The sequence below is a fragment of the Cynocephalus volans genome, chromosome 7, assembly GCF_027409185.1.
Source record: "Cynocephalus volans isolate mCynVol1 chromosome 7, mCynVol1.pri, whole genome shotgun sequence".
NCBI lineage: Eukaryota > Metazoa > Chordata > Mammalia > Dermoptera > Cynocephalidae > Cynocephalus > Cynocephalus volans.
In genome coordinates, this window is record NC_084466.1 from 100,766,022 (window position 1) to 100,778,163 (window position 12,142).

At 37.3% G+C, this 12,142-nt stretch overlaps 1 protein-coding gene across 5 annotated transcripts in view; it reads right to left on the reverse strand.

Annotated features, from left to right (window-relative positions):
* The window catches only part of MYPN (myopalladin), a 106,549-nt gene that overhangs the window by 61,549 nt on the left and 32,858 nt on the right, over positions 1–12,142 (reverse strand). For all 5 annotated transcript variants that reach the window (XM_063101757.1, XM_063101754.1, XM_063101755.1 and 2 more), the window contains one exon: positions 1,245–1,420. In XM_063101757.1, the coding sequence (XP_062957827.1) occupies positions 1,245–1,420 (176 nt within the window). The remainder of the gene's footprint in view (positions 1–1,244; positions 1,421–12,142) is intronic.

Here is a 12,142-nt window from a genome sequence, read left to right on the forward strand (position 1 = left end):
TTCCAGGAAGATATTACAGAGCTAAATCTGGAGTTATTTATTGTACTCCAAAAATTTGAGGATAAAAACATACAACACATTTCTATTCATATACTTGCTCAATAAATGTTTATCAAGTACTCACTATGCCCTTGGTACTGTGTAAGGTATTAGAGATATAAAGAATGAGACAATCCTGGCCTTACAATCTGGTTGGTAAAGGGGCATTTATATTATAATAATGCAATGTTTAAGTGCTAAAACCAAGGCAAACATAAGGTATTATAGGTGAAAAAAATGCCAAAGAATGGTCCCTAGAAAAAACTCTAAAGCATGAGGTAAAATAGAAATGAAAACTTAGGTGGATATATTAGGAACATAAATTGATTTTTTTCCCTGCAATTAATCATACAAGTTTGGTGCTGATGTAAATGCCTTTCCAACATTCACAACTGGTCTCCACACTTCTGTATTGACTCCATGCAGTATATTCTCAACCAGCAGCCCGAGTGACTCTGTTAAAAACTAAGTCAGACCATGTCATGTCTCTGCTCAGAACCTTCCAAAACTTCCCATCTCCCTCAGATTAAAATCAAAGTCCTTTCAATGACCTACAAGATTTTACATTATCTGCTTACCTGCCTCCCTCCATCCCCACCCTCTCTTGAACTTCTGACCTCATCTCCTGTGATTTTCTTCCTTGCTTGCTCTGCACTGGCCGTAATGGCTCAACTCTGTATCTTAAGACAAGCACATTCCCACCTTTATGGCCACTGCAGTTGTTGATTTCTCTGCGAAGAGTGATTTTCCCTTGAATATACTTGTGGCTCACCTCCTCACTTCCTCCAGATTTTCACTCAAATGTCACCTTGTTACTGAGGTTTTCCCTCCCACCCTATCTAAATTACAGCTAACACACACACACACACACACACACACACACACACACTCTCTCTCTCTCTCTCTCATATGCATACACACATATACATACTTACAATTCCTATCCGTTTTTCTTGCTATTTGTTCCATAGTGCTTATATATGCCTATCATATTATATATTGTATTTGTCTGTCTCATTTATTTTCTGCATCTCCCATTATAATGAAAATTTATCAGTACATGAACCTAGGGATTTTTGTCTACCTGGTTCTCTGCTGTATCCACACTCCTAGAAGAGTGTGTGGTAGAGTAAGCCCTCAATAAATATTTATCATAACTGTATGTCTTACTAGTAAGTGTCTGCTCCAAGTGTATTTTGTTTTACCTTCTATATAAATCTCAGCAGAAGTTGAATCTGTCCCATAGATGTTAGAAGCAAAACAGGAATAGCGTCCTGTGTCCTCTTCAAAAGCTTCTGCAATGGTCAGCGAATGCAGATTTCCTGCCTGGATGATGTGAACGTCTGGGGAATTTTCAAGCTCTTTGCCTTCGCAGTACCACCTATAAGGAAGGGAATGTGGCCATTGGACATGACTAAAAGATCAGACTTAATAACATAGATGGGTCCAGATGTTCCCTAAGAAGGAAACTGTGATTAACTTAGAGTCAGAACATTAAACAGTCCATTATTGTGGTATTATCTGATTGTAACAATGAAAAGAGTTAGCAGTATTCAAATCACATTGATATGTTACTCAAGAAATTAGAAAGTGGCTCCTATTAAGAATGATACAACTGAGAAACTGTTTCTCAACTGAGAATGAGAAAGCAAATACAGCCAAGCACAAAGAGCAGGGTCTTTGATGTGGAACTTGGCTTTCCCTAAAATGACTTTCAGCTTTCTATAGCATGCGTTGAATAAGTGCTACTTTAGCTTATTCAGAGAGGAGTGGCCCAACCCTGGCAAATAACCCAAGTTAAACACGTTTCTATTGGTTATGTTATTTTACTTCAATTTTATATATTTGAAGTTAGAAAGTTTTATTATAACGCAGTTTTTTTTAGTCAAAAGTTTACACAAAGTAACATATAAAATAATGTTTAAAATGTGAATGTGTATAATAAAAGAAATGGATATTAAAATTAAATGGAAATAACGTTTCTCATATAACAGATTGGAAAAAGTCTAAGAATTTGACCACTGTCACACATTGCTAGTCCAAATGTAAAATGGTGTAACTTCTATGAATGGAATCTGGCAGTACTGCCAAAATTACATATGCATTTATTCTTGAACCCTACAATCCCACTTGTGGGAATTTATCATACAGATATATTTGCATAAATCTAAAATGACAAATGTACAGGCTACTTATTGAAATAGCAAAAGACTGGAAACAAATTAAGTGTCCATGATTAAGGGACTAGTGCCATAAAAAATGGTATACTCACACAATGGAACACTACGTAGCTCTAAAAAGAAAATGAAAAAAAAAAATCACTATGTACTGATATGTAAAGAACTCCGAGATGAATAAGTTAAAATTTAAAAGAAAAGATCCAGAATAGCGCATTTAGGGTGCTAGCCTTGTGTGAGAAATGGGTTGTTATGGGTTCAATTGTGTCCCCACAAAAGATACGTTGAAGTCCTAACTCCCCCCTCCCGACTTGTGAATATGACCTTATTTGGAAATAGTCTTTGTAGATGTAATCAAGTTAAGGTGAGGTCATTAGAGTGGGCCGTAATCCAATAGGCCTGGGGTCCGTATAAGAGGAAATCCCCATGTGAAGACAGAGACACACAGGGAGAACACCATGTGATGACAGAGGCAGAGATTGGAATGATGTCGTGTAAGCCAAGGAACACCAATGATTGACAGCCACGCCAGAAGCTAGGAAGAGGCAAGGGAGATTTCTACCCAGAGTCTCAGATGGAACACAGCCCTGGGGGCACTTTGATTGCAGACTTCTAGTCTTTGGAACTGTGAAAGAATAAATTTCTGTTGGTTTAAAACATGCAGTTTGTGTTGTACTGGCCAGCCAGCAAACCAAACCAAACAAAAGCATCCAGTTTGGATAATTTGTACAGCAGCCCTAGGAAACAGATACGGGGGCAAGAAATAAGATTCACGTAGTTTGCATTTGCATAGAGAAAAATGAAAGAATTAAACGAAAATCAAAAGTGGCTACTTATTGGGGTGAAGGGAAACAAGATGAATAAGGATAGATAGGAGTAAGATGTCTCGGTGTACACTTTTACATTATTTTCATTTATAAAAATAATTATTAATCAACATTAATAAAAAGTAATTAAGTGGGGAAGTCTTACAACTATTCAAAATGTCAAAAATTAAGGAGTCCTGGCAGTGCTAACTTTACTGTAATTTCAGCTCTAACCACTCAGTGCTTTAATTCCTCCCTCCCACCATTTATAAAGCAAGATTCTAAAGCGTATTTAAGAAAACCCACCTATCCAACTACTTCCCAACAGCCAAGCTATTCTCTATGGTTCCATAAATATGTCATTGTCACCCCCTCATTCAAGTCTCTGCTCCTTCTCTCTATCTGAGATTCTCTTCGTCTGCCTTTCGGCAGAATTTGCCTCAGATATCACCTCCTACACAAAGCTACCTTTTGCCATCAATTCTCAATGATTGTTACATTTTCTAACATTGCTTTTTAAAAAAAACCTGTATGATGTCATGCAAGACTTGATTATACACTGTCTAATTATTCTCTAAATTGAAAGTTTGTCTTGGGCTGGCCCGTGGCTCACTCGGGAGAGTGTGGTGCCGATAACACCAAGGCTATGGGTTTGGATCCCATATAGGGATGGCAGGTTCGCTCACTGGGTGAGCGTGGTGCTGACAACACCAAGTCAAGGGTTAAGATTCCCTAACTGGTCATCTTTAAGAAAAAAAAAAAAAAAGAAAGTTTGTCTTGTCTCGCCAATTTCACTAGATTGCAAATTCGTTGAAGGTATGGGCCATGCCTTATATGCTCTTGTAGCATTCAGAATGCCTAGCGCAGTTCTCTGTATCCCACCTCCTTTGGCCATCTTATCTCATCCCATAGTTTTGAATATCACCTCTATTTGGGATAACACCCAAATCTGCCTTTCCAACTCTGGCTTCTGGATCCCAGAAGTCTTCCATCACTCTTCCCTTCATTATGTTCCAATCACATTGGCCTTCTTTCTATTCTGGGAACACAATAAGCTTTTCTCCATCTTGGAATTTTCATACTTCCTGAAATCCTCTTCCCCAAGATCTTGACAAAGATAGGTCGTTCTCAGTCAGGTCAGCACTCGAATGTCATCTCCTCAGAACAGCCTTCCCTGACCCTCTGCCCAACGCAGTCTTCTTATCCTCAGTCACTCTATCACATTACTCTCTTTTGTTCTCTTCATAGCACTTATTATTATCTGAAATTATATACATGTTTACTTGGTTATTGTTTTCTCCCTTCACTAGATTATAAAGTGCATCAGAGGACCTCATCCGTTTTATTTACCACAGCAATCCCAGCACCTGGCACATGGTGGGTACTCAGAAAATAAATGCTTGAAAGATTTCTTGAAAGACCAAATGATGAGGGCCGGCCCGTGGCTCACTCAGGAGAGTATGGTGCCCATAACACCAAGGCCACAGGTTCGGATCCCTATATAGGGATGGCCGGTTTGCTCACTTCGGGGAACGTGACCAACACCAAGTCAAGGGTTAAGATCCCCTTACCGGTCATCTTCAAAAAAAAAAAAAAAAGAAAGAAAAAAGAAAGACCAAATGATGGAAAAAATTAGTAGTCAATATTTGGTAAGTATTTGTTATTTGCTTCATCAAATTTTAAGCCAGTCTTTGATTTCTGTTGTGACAGCAGCAGCACAGGCAGCTGCTGAAATGGGTTCATAAATCTTCCAAAGCATAAATCTCACAAGACCCCAAGGAGCTTGTATGAACAAAACCCTCAGAACAGGTGCAGTTCCAAATCCAAATACTGGGTGTCCAATTAAACATGACATATTGAGCACATGTGCTTACTTTTACTCCCCTCCTGAAATGCCTCTAAAATGAGAATAAAAGAAATTTTACAAGGTACAAAACCACAAGGACAAAAAGAATAGGAGGGGAGACAGTAGCAGACCTGAGAACCTCGAGACCTTTGGAAGATGGATAGGAGACTGAGGAGCCAGGAGAATCGAGAAATGTGAAAACCAAGTACCTATTTGTCGTTCAGTGAAAGAAGAAGCTGATTGGTGTAACAGAATCCCAGAAAATTTTATGATATGGAGACACAGGTTGTTAACAACGGGGAAGAAGACACAGATCTTAAGACAGGGAACTGGTTACAAGTTTGGAAAATGAACTTTTACTTATTTTTAATTAATTAATTTTTATTTCTTTTTTGGCATCAGCTGGCACAGGGATCTGAACCCTTGACCTTGGTCTTATAACACCACATTCTAACCAACTGAGCTAACCAACCAGCCTGGAAAATGAACTTTCGCCTCTTCTGAGTAGTTTGGGGATATTCCAGGATGAAGGCTGAATTGCAGGCTGAGTGAGCAGCTGCTCCATGTGGGAGCAGGAGGAAGAGGGCTTCAGAAGAGATTTTTCTAGGGAAAAATAAATGGGCCTGTTGTATCACCTGAGGCTTAACTGTGCGGAAGAGAATATATAGAAGTTTCACAATTTTTTTGGAGAATTGAGACAAATTTGCGATAAGACCAAAGAACTAAGCACATAAAAAAACAAGACAGTAATGAACTCTAGGTCAAAATAAAAAGTTGTATGAGCAAGGAAACATTTAAACTACTAGGAAACAAGCAAACTACTAGGTCTGGTAGTGAATAATACTCCTGTAGTAACAAGAAGGCAAACATTAAATACTTTTTCAAACTGTGAGATATGATTATATTGAGGCGATAAAGGAAAGAACAGTGGAGTGCTGGTTTAGTGTAGGGGTGCTAAACCCCCATCTTACGGAACAAGAAGTCAGTAGAAACTAGCTCACATCAGCATACCAAGCAATAGCAGTATAAGCATATTACAGTGGTTCTCAAAGTGTAGTTTACTTTCTGGAAAGACAAAACTATTTTCATTTAAGTTGACACTTACACTGATGGTGCAAAAGCCACAGAGAGCAAAATTGCTGGTGCTTTAGCAACAGAAGTTAAAGCACTGTCACAAAACTGACTAGTGGTCATTGTGTTTACCACCACACTTGCAGTAAAAGAGAAAACGAGAAAAAAAAGAAAAATCCAGTTTCACTTAATAAAGCAGTAAAAATCATTACTTTCATTAAACTTTAACCTTGAGTCAATGTATTTATAATATTCTGGGTGGTGAAATGAGAAGAGCACTTGCGTGATTGCTTGAATTGAGGGTTGAACTAGCTGCTTCATGCATGAAATAACATTTTAATTTGAAAAAACAACTGACAGACAAATTATGGTTATTCGTAATTGGGTATTCTTCAGACATTTTTTCAAAAACAAGGAAGCAAGTCTGTCATTTTCAGTAAAAATAACTGATAGCATTTGTTGCCAATGAAAAAATTCAAGCTTTCAAGGAAAAGTGAGAATTTTGGAAAATGTGTAGATTTTGGAAATCTCTCACAGTGAGTTTAGGGCTTCCCAATACTTAAAGACTTTTTGATGAAATCAGTGGTGATATTAACAAATGTGATTTTTAAATACTATTAAATAAGCTCTGTTATTTTTTGAAAATCTGTATTACTCATTTTCCAAATGACCAATGCATGATGTTATCCATTCAGAGTTCAAAATAGACTGATAGGTTTTAGTCTAACAGAGTACAAAAGTTCATTGGTACGGTTTCAGGTTTCGCATTGCAACTAACCTTTAAGAAGCTGCCGCTAGTTAAATGTTGATGTGGTATCAAAAAAGAATAGCCACAATACTCTGAAAAGGCTATTGAAATACTCCTCCTGTTACCAACTACATGTCTGTATAAGGCTGAATTTTTTCCATCTACTTCAACCCAAAAACATATTGAAACAAACTGAATGTAGGAGCAAATATGAAAATCCAGCTATCTTCTATTAAGCCAGATAGTAAAGAGATTTGCAAAAAATGTAAAACAACACTATTCTTCTCACTCAACTTTTTTTATGTGTTGTGGAAAATAGTTACTTTTTATAAAATTATTTATGTTAACATGTTTACTATTGTTAATTTAAAATGAGTGAATAAATATTTTAAACATTTCTCAGTTTTAATTTCTAATATGATAAATAATTGTAACTCATATACAAAACCTCTTTCGGGCCTCAACGATTTTTAAGACTGTAAAGGGGTCCTGAGTACCACTGGCATATTATTTAGGAAGCTGGAGGTAAGTAAATAGGAAACTGCAAAAAGAGTTGTAAGTGGTCTGTTCTTTAATAATATTTGACTTTTTAAGCAATGTAACTGTATTAAATTGATAAAACAAATATAAATGGCTATTTTAAAACAAATAAATACCTTCCCTCATGCAGACATTCTAGGATTATCTCAATTCTTCTGCTAACGTTTCTCATCTTTACCAAAACGAGAATGGAAACATCTGTGAGCAAATGGATAGCCACAAGGAGTTACACTGAATGATTCAAATGCCCAAACTCTCCGTCAGAACCTTTTTTGTCTTACTCAGATGGCCAGGATGGCTTCTGCCAGGCCCAAAGAACAATCAGTAACCTGACTTCACACTAAGAATGACTCTTTCACTATGACTTTAGCACCATGATCCACTTAGTAATAACACACCAGTCAGGCTGCCTTGTAAAAGAAAAGGTATTATATTTACCCAGCTACCCTGAAGACTTCTGAGGGGAAGAAGGAAAACACAGTCTCCTCAAACATCTATCCGTGTTAGAGAATACTTTCATAGAAATGCCCTGACCAGCTGCATGTTTTTAGAACACCAAATCCTCATGACACTTACAGAATGACAGTGGGTGCCAGATGTGATTCATGACTCAACAGAAATGAGTCAGTGATCTAGGGAAATGGGGCAGGTCCAAATGATAAAAAGGACCCACCTTCAATGCAGTAGGATAGCTTGCCAGACCTGCTACTTTGGCTAGCTACCAAGCTTGGGAAGGGAGACACTGAAGAGACACATTTTTCAGATTTAACTGGACTTTTAGGCTGAATATCACCATTCCATAGTTAGGTTACTATTTCATCTAAAGTATGGCTTGGATAAATATTATGACTCATTGCTTTAGCACATTAGCAACTTCGAAATGTAATTTGAATGTGTTATTTCTGACTCACCAGTAATAATGCTCATTAACAGAACGATTATTCAGAGTCTTTCTTTAACCATTCCCTAGTCCTTCCGAAATCCCTATCCCACTTCCTACGAGTATTATTCCCTCTCCTAATACCCTGTTCTTTTCCTTCACGGAACCTATATATCATTTATAATTATGTATTTATTTGTAGTTTTATTTGTTTAATGCCTCTCTCTCTCTCAGTGGACAGTAAACACCACCAGGGCAGAGATTATCACACCTGCTTTGTTCACCACTGTTTATCTGGCACCTAGCCCAGTCTATGAGACATCAAACCTGCGCAGAAAACTTTTGTTGTCTGAATGTTAAATGAGTGAACTCAAATTAGAATTATTCTAGCCTCAAGTCTTTTTCATTTTCATTTTTCAAGAAAGCTTGGGTGCTAGAAAAGAATTTCTCTTGAATTGTCTTTAACCATCTTCATCTAACAATGCTTGATCTCTTCAGTGAAAAAGGTAAGGCCTGAAACAGCCAAAAGGTAGTATATTTACTTACTGACATTTCCAGCTCTCTCCATGCATCGGAGTAACTCTGCACATGTAGAGTGCAACTAGAGTGTATTGGACAATAGGATAATAGTAGATGTTTTCTCACAGGACTCAAAGTTTGTTGAATTGTGTGACACAATTTGGTGTTTTGTATGTCCTGTTCGACTGCTACTAAATTAAAAAACTTAAGTTTTCATGCCCAATGGCTATGTTCCATTCAGGAGGATGGGGGGTGTAAGTGGGGGGATACATCTATGCTTTAAGTTTTATTAAAATTTATTGAGTTCTTCTGGGTGGAAACTTATCGGTAACTTAAGAAAAGCATAAATAAGCAATTGGCTAATACCAAGACATCAAGACCACCTCTTATCACATAGCCAATTTTAGATATAACAAAAGAGAGGATCAATTAAAGCAAAGTTGAGAACAGTTTTAAAATATTTTTAAAGACTAAATTACTTTGGGGAGGACCGACCAGAAACTTCTTATTGTTTCCTTCTAGAAATCCTTCTTTTTCTTTATCTCATAGTACTAATTACTTAATTACTACATAATTTATTTATTTATTAAAGTTGTTGTTTATAATGTGTTCTCGTTCACCTCATCGAGAATGTAATATGGCAAAAATTTTTGCTTTATTTACTGATGAATCCCAGGTACCTGGAAGAGTTTCTGATGGCTAGTCAGTACTAAAATGAATTGTTATTGAATGAGGGAGCAAATGAACATACTGAATTGTCTAGTTTTTTTGCTGTTTTTGATTCAACGTACTTGAATCTTTCCATGTTATATGTTTTAAAGTACAATTTCTTCCTTTCCTCTGTTTGCTTTCTTTCAGAATAAATTCTTCATTTGTTTAATTTGGAGCCCTTTTCATGGTGTTGACTTTCCTTAGCTGTTTGATAACCTTGCTTTTTCAGGGATATTGGCTCTGATTACAGGAGATTGAGTCTGGTGACTGTTGAGAAGGGGCAGACTATGATTTTCGGTAGGGTGCATACTGGGTACCAGTCGCTTCTCGGTCCTGCTGGCTATTGCTAGCTGTCTGGGACACTGCCTGGCCTCTCCAGCACACAGTTGCTGCTCTGGCTTCTGAGTAAATGGCTGTGCCTGTTGCTTAGCCCAGGGGAAGCAGGAAGCACTGACCACACAGCTGCTCTGAACGTAGTTCCCAGATTAATCACCCTGACTGCCCCTGGGCCCCCTCCCACTTCACTGTATCTTTTGACTCTGAGCCTGGAGCATCCCTGAAGAGTTCCTAGCTCTACAGAAGTCCTCTCTGGGATATAATTTGGGCTTCGGATTTCCCTGTCCATCAGCTTCCATCTGTCTAGAGGCAGATTTACCGCAAAACCAACGAAGCTTCAAGTTTCCTCACTTGCGTGGCTCCTTTCCAAGGCTGTTGCTACAGTTTGAATGTCTTCTTTGAAATTCAAGTTAAAATTTAATTTCCAATATAATGCTGTTAGGAAGTGGGGACTTTAATAAGGGATTAGGTCACTAAATGGATTAATACTGTTATCTTGGGAGTGGGTTAGTTATCTCTTGGGAGTGAGCTCCTAATGAAAAGGATGTTTGCCTTATTTCCTCTCTCTGTCTGGTACACTTGCTTCTACCTTCCGCCTTCCACTGTGGGATGACCCTTGCCAGATGCCAGCAGCATGTTCTTGGACTTTCCATCCTTCAGAACTGTGAGCCAAATAAGCTTCTGTTGTTTATAAGTTACCCAGTCTGTGGCATTCTGTTACAGCAACAGAAAATGGACTAAGACAGTACTGTACCTAATTATGTATTCACAATTTTACATTATTTATCTTAAAGAGGACCTCCCCAATTCTGTAAACTTCAGGGCCCACAAAACTTGGATCTGTCCCTTCCATATGCTTTCTACCTTTGGGGAATTTCTAAAATTTTCAGGTCTATACAAGACATTCTTTATTGTTTTCCATTAGGTTTTGGGGTGTTGGAAGGGAAGGTAGGCCCATGTGCTCAACCTACCATTTGATATGATCCCCTTTTCACTGTTAAATCACTTCTAATCTGTCTTCTGTACCCATCACTCTCTCAAAAACTGTTCTTACTGAGGTCCCTAATAGCCTCTATGTTATTAAATCAAATGACACTTTTCAGTTTTTATCTTATGTGACCTCTAATTAGTATTCAGTGTAGTTGACTACTTATTCCTTCTCAAAATGACTCTTCTCTTTTATGACTGCCCGTATATACCTTCCCAAACTTTAAATCTTGGAATTCCTTTTCAATATGGTCCATACAGGAATGATACTCAAAATAATTACAGCTGATTCAGAATGGATGTCACAACCAATCAGAAAGAGGCAAACCATAAACAGCCTCAAGGGCTATAGCAATTGTACTGATTAAGTTTCACCCTGGGGGCTTGCAGCCAATTCTCTTCTGACAAAAGTATGAGAAAGAAAATTGAGGCCAATTTCATACTTGAACAAAAGGCAAAAGTTTTAAGCAAAATACTAGCAAACCAAATCCAGAAATAGATAAAAAGATAATACATCATGACCAAAATTGTGTTTATACCAAGAATCCAAGGTTGGTTTAAAATAAAATTAATATTTGTTACCATATTAACAGAGTAAAGAAAAAAATGATAATCTCAATAAATGTAGAAGTGTTTGATAAAATTCAACATCCATCCATGATTTAAAAAAAAAATTTTTTTGGCAGCTAGCTGGTAAGGGGATCTGAACTCTGAGATTTTTTTTTTTTTTTTAAAGATGACCGGTAAGGGGATCTTAACCCTTGACTTGATGTTGTCAGCACTATGCTCAGCCGGTGAGCAAACCGGCCATCCCTATATAGGGACCTTGGCCTTGGTGTTATCAGCACTGCACTCTCCCAAGTGAGCCACGGGCCAGCCCTGAACCCTGAGATTTTTGAAAGTCTTAATCTTTGTAGACAAAATAACATACAATAAATCCTACGTAATGTCAAAAAATAAAAAGTATTTTCTTTAAGATTAGAAATAAGAGTAGATTGCCCAGTGTCACCACTTCTATTCAACATTGTACTGGAGGACTTAGCCAGCTCAAAAAGGCAATGAAATCAAATATAAGATAGAGAATTAGGAAAAAATCTATACATAAATGTTTATGAATTTAGCAGTTACTGAATGAGGAAGATTTCTCAAGTGAGAATTATTTCATGAATTTAGCAAGGTTATGGAAGTCAATTGCATTTCTCTATCTATATAACAAACATAGAATGTAATTTTTAAAAAAGGTACCATTTCTAATAGCATAAAAAATGAGCTACCTATGAATGTAGCTAACCAAATATTTGTAAGACCCAGAGAAAAGATTACCAATCATTATTGAAAGACATTAAAGAATACCCAAAGAAATGGAGTAATACAATGCTCTTGAATATGAAAGCTCAATATTTTAAGGATGTCAAATTCCCCTAAACTGATCTACAGATACAATGCAATTCCAAAAATCCTGTTACATTTTAAAAGCTTTTT